The sequence below is a fragment of the Sciurus carolinensis genome, chromosome 8 (genome assembly GCF_902686445.1).
Source record: "Sciurus carolinensis chromosome 8, mSciCar1.2, whole genome shotgun sequence".
NCBI classification, from domain to species: Eukaryota; Metazoa; Chordata; class Mammalia; order Rodentia; family Sciuridae; genus Sciurus; species Sciurus carolinensis.
Window position 1 is genome coordinate 31906136 of NC_062220.1, and position 12747 is coordinate 31918882.

Here is a 12747-nt window from a genome sequence, read left to right on the forward strand (position 1 = left end):
GGGATGGAGAGACTTGAGCCAAAGTGTGAGTTTGTGGATCAAACTTCACCTAAGACATGTTACAATTCTTTAATTTTCAATTACTGAGTCAATACATTTCCTTTAGTGTTTAAACCAGTCTGGGTTGTGTTTTCTGTTACTCAACAAAGAGTTCTAACTAATGCAGGAAAAATAGCCTAGACTGGATAAGAACCTTTGTCCCCGGAATTGTGTTCCTAAGGGCACAGCAGTGCTACTACTTCCCAACTGGGAGTGGGAAGGAAGTGGGCCAACACCAGGCGGTCAGCCAGTAAGACAGAAGAGGAACTAGAGGATGACTTCATGGAGGTGCCAAGGATGAAAAAGAAAATAACTCAAAGACGCAGCTTGGGAGTTGGCACTGCTCTTGCTTAGCACATAGAGAACCTGAGTTAGCATCCAGTTTTTAAAGTAATAGCTGAGTAGTAATCAGGTGTTCATAAATTAAAGGCTGCCTGATTCTCAGTCAGCCAATAAGGTAATTATGAAAAGTTTTCCAGTTAAAGAAGAATTGGTCATTAATAAACACTATGGTCTTCCTCTTCTTTTTGGCAGGAGGGGAAAGGTACCAGGGATTGAACCTGGAGTGCTTAACCACTGAGCCACATCTGCAGCCCATTTTATTATTTTTTTTATTTTGAGACAGGGTCTCCCTAAGTTTCCCAGGGCCTCACTATGTTGCTGAGACTGACTTGAACTCGAGATCCTCCTGCCTCAGTCTCCAAGTTGCTGGGATTGTAGGCATATGCCACCACGCCTGGCACATGTTTAGTCTTGATTTGAATACTAGAATTGGTACATTTTCCATGGGTTTTCTCTTTTTCACAAATTATGGCTCTACCTTAGTAAATGAAATTTAAAGGAAATCAAATGAAGCCTCTGCGTCAGGGAAACATTTCTTTATCTTATTCATAGGAAAGAGAATATTCTTTCTTTATCCATCCTGAATGTAGAAAGCTTTTTTCTATATAATACTGAAATATTTAACAATGCATAAAACCATAAGCATTTATATTAAAATACAACCTTAAATACAGCCCTGTAATTTTCACCAGGAACCTTGTAAAATATAATGAAAATACATGCATGAATATTAAATCAAGAAAGGCCACTCAACATTCAAATGGAAATGCAGCATTACATACAATATAATAAATATCCAGGATATCAAATCTGATCATTACTCTGACTTAGATTCTTTTATCCAGTTAGACTTGCTATATAATTTATTATAATTACCTTACAAGTTAAACATAACTAATGTGAAAAGAGAATTCAATTAATCTGACTACTGAAATAACACAATTCTCAATATTTTGCAGCATATTTTAATCTATAACATATAAAACTGTCATTTTGGCAAGAAATACACATCCATATAATTAATTGCTCAATTACCTTCTTTTGCAATGTTAAAAAAGTCAGAAATAATAATATGAAAAGAAACAGACTAATCTTATTTCTGAGATAATCTTATTGCCTCAGCTCTTGGACTTTGACAACAAATGTCTTACGTTTTAATATATGTCATATAACTTAAATACCATATTTACAAAATATAAAACTTTTTTAGCAAAATACTATACAAAATACTGTCTTTACACATTTAAAGGGTGCTTTTCATTGTAATATATGAGAGCCCTTTATATTTTTACCTATAGTGTATTCCCATCTGTTTCCAGAATCTCCCTCTCCCAATATCTCAGTGCTGAGTTGTTAACAGAAGAAACTGGTCTATAATAAAAGTGTGAATTTAAAGATCAAAGATTGCTGTATACCATATAGAAGTTTTTCTAAACAAATTCTCCTGATTAAAAGGCACTTAGAATCCAATTAATACATTTTACTTTTTACATTTTGACTCTTTGTCACTAAATGTCTCTAATGAACACTTTTTAGGGATATTATGTACTTATGAAGATTCTTTTCTATTGCCCTCCTTTTGAAGTACATGAAAGGGTAAGTAAGCACCAACCACTCAGTTTAACTTTTCAACATCTGTCTATGCACAAACACTTAGTAACATTTCTTCAATTAAAATACTGAGAATAAATGAGATTCTTGTTTACCACTCCTGGTTGCTATAGAGATGTCTATAAAAAACGACTGATGTTCACCCACCATTACTGAGTTCCACAGTTGAGGATCTTATCCTGATTATGGACCAGGTCTCCAGTGTGAGGGTTCTTTCTTGCTGAGAAAACAGATTTATCTTCCTCGTATGTCAATATACATTCTCCAAACCACTCTCAGATGAATGCAAAACTTTTCAAGTTCAAAATCCCAAGAAATCCATGATCAATGTGTGATGAATGTCAGTCAGGTAAAGGTAAGCTCAGAGGGACCTAAGGATCTGGAAATGCCAATGCAGGAGTCAACTTGGCCAGCCCGGCACCTTGAGAGGTACCCTCTGGGTTGCAACCCCCTTGCATGTTGCTGAGTCTTCCTCGAGTCTGGATGGAGCCATTACTTACAAGTGTGGACATCAGTCATGCTCTCACACCTCCTGCAGCGGACATAGCAGCACCAGATGAACTTACACTCACACCTCTCCACGTGCCTGACCACATGGGTGTTGTAGCCTCGGCCACAGCAAAGGAGGTTGCAACCATCTGCGCCTTCTGATGTACGGTTGCATTCTCTGCCTTGTGTTCCTGGGATCCCCAGCTTTTTATCTTCCATACAGTAGTTGGGAGACTTATTAACATAGAGCAGGTCGTCCTTACGGATTGGTATTTTCCTCTGATCTTTTTCTCTCCTGCGCATTTTCCTCTTTATTTTGTCCGATACCTGGATACTGTTTTCATATTTATCCTTTAACCAGTGGCCAATCTTTTCAAAAGAAGACATGGTTTTCCAGCATGTTTTCACAGCACAGGAACCAGAAACTCCATGGCAGCGACAGTCCACTGACATCAACTTGGCTACTGCCTGAAACCAACAGTAATTGAGTTCAAATGTCAGAAACACAGTTAACTTAGTTACTTAACTTTCTGGGTCTGTTTCCTCCTATTAAAAAAAAAAAAATGATGGTTTTGAACCTAAAGGAACTTTAACGATTGTTTAGGATTCAAATATTTTGTTTTTAATTTTGTTCAATTGTCTCAATCTTGCAGAACAAACCCAAGTTGCATTTAAAGTCATAGGCCAGGCTATTGTTGTTATCAGAAATTATCAGAGATACCAAAGGAAAATTACTTTTATTTCTAATATCCTCCTCTAATGCATGAGGGTATGCTCATGAATGCCAGCGTGTTCCTGGTACCATTGCAAACCTTGCTATTCACAGTTTGATTCATGGACCAGCAGCTCCAGTGTGCCACATGAGAAACACAGGCACGCAAGCCTCACTCCAGACATATAGAATCAGAAGCTCCCATTTAACCAGATCCCACAATTTTCATGCACATTTAAGTTTGAGAAGCACTGATAGAACAGGTGCCCTCAACTTGCATAGTAAATAGAAACATTTATAGGGACTCTACAAATAACCCATGCTCAAACTCTTGAGATTCTGACTTAATTGGTTGGCATGAGCTGCTTAAATGACGCTAACGGCACCCAGTGATGACACCTATTGATCCAGTTGAGAGCCTTGGTTTGACCACTATAAAAGTTACATTCGTGTGGGGTAGGATAGAGAGAGCATGCTCTCTGACCAGGCACATGAGAAACCTTGACTAATCAAGTTGGTCAAAAGGAGAATGAGTTATGGAGTATGGATGCTTCCAGCAAACTCTTCCTCTTTTCTGGAAAATTAATTCAAGACATGTGTCCTATTCTTGACGTATGGATAGCACTAACCTAACAGAGAAAACAGAAAAAAGATAATGTTCATGTAATTTTTCATTTCTAAGTAGGGAATACCATTTATGGAGAGTGAGGAATTAAATGCGATTACATATATTTGTAATAACTCACAGTTGGGTCCATATTAACGTCTAAATGCCTCCTTTTTCTGAAGAAGTTACAGTAAGAGTTAACATAAAAAGCTTCAATGGACCTAATGATGCAAAAACAAGAGAGAGATTTCAAAAGTTTAGGGCTCTAAACTCTTACTCTAAACTCTCGCCAGCATAGCTTCCTTCAATCCCCAGATGATGGCAGAGCAGATTAATAAATCGTCAGCACTAGTTGTAGAGTTGACACTCTGTCAACATGCTGGGCAAAATGAAAAATGGATCCATCCATTCAATTACTTGGAAATTATGTATGTAATCTCATCAAAGAAAGGAAAAACCTCATAGTTTAAATTCTGCTTGCAGTTCTTACCAAAACTATAAAATGACAAGGGTCTATACTTTGCTAGTTTGCACTAAACCCACATCGACATATTTACAGAATGTCATTTTCTAACAAATTAGCAATGTTTTCTGTACTATCTAATGACACAGAATATTCCAAACAACTATTTATTTGCAACTTTAAATGAAAACATATGGTATTGATTTGTACAATGTTACTTCTTAGTAGTGTTTCAAAATAATAAACAGAATAATATTTAAACTCTGTCCTTTATAGAATATGGCACATACTCTCATTTTGAAATTATGAAACTGAAAAACTAATAAATGTATCTATTTCTTATTAACCCAGGACAAAATATGACTTCCAACAATATAAGAGAAATAAATATATAAAACATGGTACACAGGCTTACTTGGTTTAATTGACAGCATTTGATATTCACAAAACCTTCAATTCACAAAGACACCACTGGGCAAATATGTGTTCAAATAAATGCAATCTGCCTATCTTTGTTCAGACTTTAAGTGCCTGAGGGATTTGAGAAAAAGAGCTCAGTCAGTCTTAGGTAATAACAAATTATCCAAGAAAGCCAAAAACCTAAGAAAGTATGTTTATGTGTTTAAGCCTGATCAACATTCCTTGTAGTCATCACTTAGTGATTTAAAGCTGGCTTTTACTCTGGATCATGACTGAGGAGCTGACTTGTCCTGTTATTACCCAGTTCAGACATCAGGGAAGGAGTTGCCAGTCAGCAAAGCATGGAGGACGGAGTAGATGCTCACCAAATACTTATTGAATAATTAGTCCCACTCACTCAAGCAGTTTTAATCCATAATTGGTTGGTAACCTGAACCAGAGGAAGTAATAAAATTCACCTTCATAAACAAAAAAATCACTGCCCCAGGGCCAGGGGTGTTAGGACACCTTCAGCCAGTCAGTTTATCCACCAATTCTTCCACCCTAACCATGTCCATAGCAGGATTAGTCCTCAAAAATGACTGGCTGCTTCTCAGATTTGAAGGATAAAAAGAGACTTTCAAATGCAATTTTCTCAACCACTGAATTTCTATCCAAATTTTGTGACAATTTTCCTACTCTAGAAAACCAATCCTTTTAAATACCTGGACTTTATAATTAGCCTGTAACATGTTTTAAGTTTTATTCTGTTACTTTTGAATTTTAAGTGGTTCTAACACTAAAAATTTTTAATCATCTGACATATTTTTCTTAGAATCTACGTATATAAGTGAACTTCAAAGAGAAGAATTCCAATTACTTGATGTGCAATTTGAATGACTATAACCTCACAGTACTTCAAGGATAGAATTTGGCCAAATGTGAATTAAAATAAAGTCATATAATCACACTCAGAATTTTATGAAATGCAGAGTTTCAGGGCAGATGAACACACAGACAACCACACACGTTTAACTCGACAGAATTTAGCATTTCTCATAGCACATTTTCGCAGATTGTTTTACATGATTTAGTTTTATAGGAAGAAATGCTTTGAACCTAGTAGCCAGTTAATGAACAGGTATTTTGTTAAAATTCCAATTTTATAGAAAAATAAAGTGTGAACACTTGTCTTACATAAGTTGGGGATTTATGATATAAGATCTTTATATGCAGCAAGATGATTTTAGAAGAACAAGTAAAAATTAAAGTGGATAAAGCAAATATATTTAAGAGGATTTATGAACACTCCAAAAATAAAAAAGGTTATTCTAGATCTTTTCCTTTCAGGTTCTTAATTAATGTTAAATAGTTATTCTGAGTTGCAGTGATAGCTCCATCATTTTCTGGTAACGGGAAAAGTAAGAGAATAGCAACCGAATGAGTTGTGTGTGGTTATGAGAAAATTCCTTTCTCTACTCTAGTTGAATTGTTAAGGTTTATAACGATATTAACAGAGGAATGTTTTGTTAACTATTGCAAACAGATGTGCACATTTTGGTGGAACGTTTTTAAACCATGGGAGAGCAATTAGGAGGGTGGCATTTAATATACTGTACTCCTCACGTCAGTTTTGGTTTGATCAATTTCTAATGAAGTGAAATAGGAAAGATGTATCATTGGTACTTAAGGTAAAAATAGAAACAGCTTAAGAAATGGTTTAGGGGCTGATTGGTCCCACAATTTGGACTCAGAGGTAATGCAGCAGGCGGAGATTGTTTTCCAGTATAGTACATTATCCAAACTTTACAGGAATAGCCAGAAAATTGTTGTGGAACATTTTGTGACTAACATTTCATTTTGTCAATCATCAGATGATCTGTTTAAGTTTTTATGAAAATTGCGACGTAAGATTGGATGGGTGTATGTAGGATTCCTACTCCTCTGCCCCATTTTGTCTCTTTCAGTCCAAAAATATATTTGAACCTGCTGAAAAGCAAAACACTTATGTGTTGTTCAACTACTTATAAATATTCCTGAAACAGGTCAATGAAAATTTGGGGCTGGCCCTTCCCACTTTGTTGAGTTACTCATCATAAAACAAATTATGGGGTAGGGAAACTTAAAAGTTTATGAGGTGGACATGGTAAGAATGGAAATATTTTAAGCACACCAAAAGAAATACCCATAAATATTCCAAGTCACATTATTCCCAGAAGTTCTGCCCCTGGAAGACATCACATCATTCTGCTAGCCAATCATTATTCGGCAACATTATTCTTGGAGTTATAACTTTAGGAATGGTGTCAGAAACCAAGTGGGAATCAGAGTATTTAAGGTCAGCGGTTAGAAAATCATCTATCCTGCTCAGAGCACTACTAAGCGCCAGTACCCACATTTCTCTGAACGCTTTCCTACATTTCGAGTTTGAGATTTTGAGACGAGAAAAATCAACTCAATTGAATGCAGACCTTGAACTTCACTCAGACGAATATGCCCAGTAGATTAACATCCTAATTGCCAATATTGAAAATTGAGTCGATTATTCTTACATGTTAGCTAATAACCTGGAAACCTGTTCTGTAGTGGCTTTTTTGTTTTGTTTTGTTTTGTTTTTCTTTTGGGGATTTTTTTTTTTGGCCACCAATGGAAAGAAAAACACAAAATGTTTTGAATTATAATACCTCATGAGAGAAGACCAACAAAAACACTAGTGTAGTACTTTCAAAATAACCAGGTAAATATTTTGTAATATTTTAAGAATCCATTTAGGACAATGTGGGAAAAAAAAAAAAAAGATTCCATAGGGAAAATTCTGAAATTTGTACAAAAAGTCTATATATGCACAGGCTGAATTATTTTCTCCCTAGACAGAATAATAGCAAAAAAAAAAAATCTATGTAATATGAGGAAATTGATTTTTGCTAACTAGTAGTGGATTAAAATCCAAACTGAATAACTGTTTTAATAAAATCAGAAAAGAAATAAAAGTTTAATACTAACAGTTATAGAAGCAAATATTGCTAATTTAAAAAAACACCAGATGAAATAAAATTAAATAACTGCATAAAATGCATTTTAGAATGATTTAGGGTTTTCCTAAGTTCAGAGACTACTTTATTTGAGAAAACTAATCAAAGCATGAGCTCCTGACTTCTGGTTTTCCAGTTAACATTTTTTTTTAATCCCTACCAAATTATTTAAGGAAAGGCTAAAGAAGATGTAAGTTCTATGTTGATAATAAACTTTCATTGAATTGTTTTATTGTTTTATAATATATAGCTATTTGATATAACTTGATAGCTTTCTTTAGTTTAGAGTTTAAAGGAACACATGTTATTTACTATGTTAGAGATCATAAATATTCCTTCATTGGATATTTAAATTGAAGCAACACTTCACTCATTCATTTTTTTTTAATGTAAAATTTTAAGGGAAAGAGTACTGCATAACTGCAGTGTCAAGCAAGAGTTATTTTAGTGAGGTAAAATATTTTTTAATTTTTAAAACATAAATATGGAAAGCTTATATAACTACTGATTTCTCTGTTTGCTATTTTGCTACTTTGAAAATGATATTCAAATTAAATTGAAATTTTAAATCTGAATATTTAAATTTACCGAGTTTGCTGTTTTTGTATTTTAAAATAGGGTGCTTAAGGAAACTGGCTGGAACTCACGACTATTCTGAATGAGTCCCATTTATTTATTTGCCAAAAATGTAAAGCAAAAGCAACATTTATTTTAAATATTCCTATAAGATACTGCAACTTGCTTTAATTTACTTCAGGAGAATGTGGTAAATTGCAATGACCATTCTGGGACCATTATAGGTTATTGCCTATTTACAATAATATACAATATGTGCTGATAGTCCTGTCTTAAAAGTTTACTATGATAAGAAAATACATATTCATAAAATGTTACAACCTTTTAGAAAAGTCACTATGAATTGCCAACTAATTCAACTATGTTGTATAACTCAAACTTTATTGAATCAATATTCAGTAATGTAAATATATGTAACTTAAATTAAGGTACACATATACTCCATTTTAAGAAAACAAAGTTAAAATATCAGAATTCACAAAAGAAGTTAATTAGGTGATTGTTCTTCAAATTTACCTCCCCTCAATCTACTTTTAATATACCTATATTTTAAAATATCCAAATATTTAAAATAGCTATAATTTTCTAATACTTATCTGCATTTCATGATTTTTTAAAATGAACTTACATATCTTTTTAATAAAATACCTATTTTCTTTTTAAAAAAGCTTTGCTTTGCAAAAAATATTATAGTAGTTTACTTCCCAAGAATGTTTGCTCTAGAAATTAAGAACAAAATTGACAGCATATTTAGGAACCATTAGACAGAAAAAAAAAAAAAAAGTGGATTTAAAGACATGTAATCAAAATTAAAATTTGGGAAAATAATATTGATTCAGTACCATTAGAAAGGCAGATACCATAAATCCTATTCTGGCTTTGCTATTAACTACCTGAGGAGGTGGAGCCAATAACAACAGGTACATGTACAACTGTTATTTTATAATTAATGTTTCAGGTATACAAACTATAAAGCCAGTAATACATTGTATCATAAGATTCAACTCCCGTCAGATGCAGAACCTAATGAAATCAATGCAGTCAGTACACACTCATTAAGGAATATGTGTGTCTGTGTATACACATATATATGTGTGTATATTTAAATTGTGTGTGTGTGTGTACTGTCAGTGTTTACTGTTTAAATCGTTCAGATGAATTCATTCAGAATGTAATCCTAGTGTTATTTACATAAAGACACTGGATTTTCATTCCATTTTCTAATACATACCTGCCTTCCAGCTTCACTGTTATGTAGGTTCATTGTTAACAGGACTTTGCTTTCTTTTCCCGTGGTGTTTCTGATGGGGAAATCCAGGAACTTCCTGCTGAACCACATGCCATACTGCACATCATCAGAGCAGCCCCCCCAGTGCCAGCCTTCACTTGCCGAGCCACCATTCTGCAGGGTGGTGTCACAAGAACATTCTGTCATGTTGCCTGCACTGCATGACCTGGTCACAGAGTGCACCAGGCCTGCCGCCATCACAGCATAAATAAATGCTGTCTCCTTGGTACCTAGAATAAAACATAAATTGCTAAATTAGAAAGGCATGTCACTTTCTGTTTATGTTCACAACAAAGCCTCCCACTCATTCTCTTACTAGGCAAGTAATTTTTCAATAACTCACAATGGATGCTTTAATGTGTACATACTTAGAAAGGAAGATTTCTATTGTTCCAGTCTTGAAAACAGCAACACTAACTTTCAGGATCCCACTTGAGGGGACTTTCTTATATTGTAATGTCATACATTATCTTCATACCTTAAAACCACATTTAAGTTTAGTGTTCAATAGACAGTAATAGCTCAAAAATCCATGTCAGATTTAAAGTCCTTTACATGGATACTGTGAATATAAAATACTCAAAGGAAATCAGAGAAGGGAAGAAAACATATTTTAGAATTTAAAATATGCTGCATTCACAAAACATGAGCTGAAAAATGTGATGTAATTTTTGTTTGAATAAATAATATGCATCAGAATGCAAATAAAAATTAAGCCAAGCTCAAGATGATTAATAGATAAATGTTAGTTTACTTTCACACTAAACTAGACTTAAAAAAATCCCTGATATTAACATAAAACAGTTAACATTTTACATAGTACAACTCTTAACAGTCGTAAAGTAAGGAAAAATAAGATAATTGAAATGTCACTTGTAAAAAAAAAATAGTTACCAAAAAGCATCCTATAATGAAATAGTTGTATTTAGCACTCCAGCAGAAGAGTTTGAGCTAAAATCTTTGAAAATTAAAGTTCTATTAAAACATTAATAAGGTAAACTAGAAGGGACTCAGCAGGCGACATTTTTTTTTTCTTTTCAAATGTTTAGATTGGAATGGAAACAGTTTCACGCCCCGTTGTCCAAGAAACCTTTTCAACAGCTAAAGCTTCTGCATTTCACCAACTGTGAAAAACACAACTTTTTTTTTCTTTTCTTTTCTTTTCTTTCTTCTTTTTCTCCCCTCCCCACCCCACCACCTTCGGGGATCTGGGCTCCTTCGGAAGGGAGCGAGGGCTAAAACTTCAAGGTAGAAAGGGGTTGCTTTGGCAGCAGAGTGTGTGGGGACCCTTTGGGAGAGGGTCAAAGGTGGAGGGAGAAGGGAAATGAATATGAAAAACGACAATGCATCTTTCAGCGACCCAGTCCTAAAACTCTTTGAATCTGCTGATATTCCAGGAGCAGTCCTGGCTCCCTGCACCTTTATCCTTACCAAGTCACTACGCGCGTGGAAAGAGAACTTTGTTTTATTGCAGCTTCCCCAGCCGCGGGAGTGCGCTGAGGGAGGGAGAGCGAGAAGGAAAGGAAAATAGAGGCGACCGCTAAAGTAGTGGTGCTCAGGTCAGCCGCGCATCGGGTTGTCGGGGACAGGCCCTTTAAAATCACCCTGATTCGGTCAACCCGGTGCTCGGAGGAGTCAACAAACGCGGGACTTGGCTTCAGTTAGCCACTTGTCCAGGACTCGGTGCGCAGGGGAGCCGGCTAAATCAAAGCAGATGCGGCTGCAGCATTCCCCGCTGCCGACATCATGTTTCTCCAGCTGGTCACTCACGTAGGAGGGCGCTACGGGGTCCGAGGGGGTCGGCGGGGTGGGAGAGTCAGAGTTTTTCTGCAACTGGCGTGGCGCCGCGGGAAGGAGGAAAAGCCGCAGCCCCTAGCGCGCGGCTCTGTACCTGGGAAGTACCCCCTCCTGCAGGATCGCACCTGCACCCGGAGTCTGGCCTCTATCGCTCTCGGTTCCCTGCACTAAAAGCCCTTTTCAAGATTTAGAGAGCCACGAGACCACTCTAACATGATTGCTTTATTTGAAGGAACTAACGAGGAGTTGTCGCCTTGTGTTCCCTGCCATTCCCAAGGGTCCTGGACTCACCGCTGGTCAATTCGTAGCCAAAGAGGGGGCTGGTGCCGAGCGGGGCAGCGGCGGCGGCGTTGGCAGTGGCGACCATGCAGTTCCATCTCTCGTGTTTGAACTGGCTCCTGCACTCTTGAATGCCCAGCCGGGCGCCCTCGCGGATGCTGGGCAGCAGGTAGGGTTTCCTCTTGCACAGCTCCTTCTGGCGGCTGTTCAGTGGCAAGTTGGCGCAGCCCAGTTTCTCCGGAACCCCAAAGGAGGCGATGCCCAACCACCTGTAAGACACGGCCGCCCCTAGCGTAAGCCGCTCCCCTACCCGCCTCCCCAATCCCAGATGTTTTCTCGAAAATTAGGTCACCCGCTCTAGGGTCTCGGCCCCTCCTCTCCTGGCCTCAGTTGAACGTTCTCGGGGGTTGGGCACCTCTTTTACCACATAACCCAGGTACCTCTGCGGCCCCCATACTCACATCCAGTTTCCTTGGACTCCGCAGGGGAACAGCGCGAGCAGGGCTGCCCACAGCGCGCACAGGCGGGGCAGTGCCAGGAGTGCCACTCTGTCCATGGCCCCCGCATGGAGTCCCCCAGCCCCGACCACTCCTCTTCTGCCTCACTTCTCCAGAGGCCCGCAGGGCCAGAGGTCAGTTCCCCAGCACCAAGTTGTTCCTCGCCCTCTTGCTCCTTGCGGAGAACATAAAAAGAAGGTCAACAATGATAAGGGCTCTCACAAGCCCCCAGACCCCTTGCAGTATGAGAAGGTGGAAGAAGTTGCTTGGGGCCCTCCTGCGCAGAGTTGGAGATGTACTGGAGATGCGAGAGAGTCCCTCACATTCCAAGGTGTGAAACTTATGTTGAAGTCTCTGCGTCTCCATCGCCCCCGGCTTCTCTTCTCATCCCCTCCCCCTGACCGCGCCTGGCTCCTGATTGGCCCAGTAGCGGTCCCGCATCTCATCATCCCGAAACCTCAGGATCCTATTGGTTGACAGCGGGCTCGGCGGGGGGCGCTCTGGACCCACGTCTCCGGGAGAGTCTGTCCAGACTAGGGGGTGTCATAACCTTTCCTCCTGTCTCAGCTTCCTAATCGTTTCGGGATTGATTCAACCCAAAGACTGACAGGGTTCT

At 37.9% G+C, this 12747-nt stretch overlaps 1 protein-coding gene across 1 annotated transcript; it reads right to left on the reverse strand.

The window, feature by feature from the left end:
- Nucleotides 1-672: 672 nt before the first annotated feature.
- On the reverse strand, nt 673-12487 carry Wnt16 (Wnt family member 16). Its single transcript, XM_047559837.1, has 4 exons — nt 12096-12487; nt 11647-11903; nt 9502-9788; nt 673-2949 (listed from the first exon to the last, which is right to left on the reverse strand). Exons 1-4 carry the CDS (start codon nt 12188-12190, stop codon nt 2485-2487), a joined length of 1104 nt encoding a protein of 367 aa, XP_047415793.1. The 5' UTR covers nt 12191-12487; the 3' UTR covers nt 673-2484.
- Nucleotides 12488-12747: the final 260 nt, after the last annotated feature.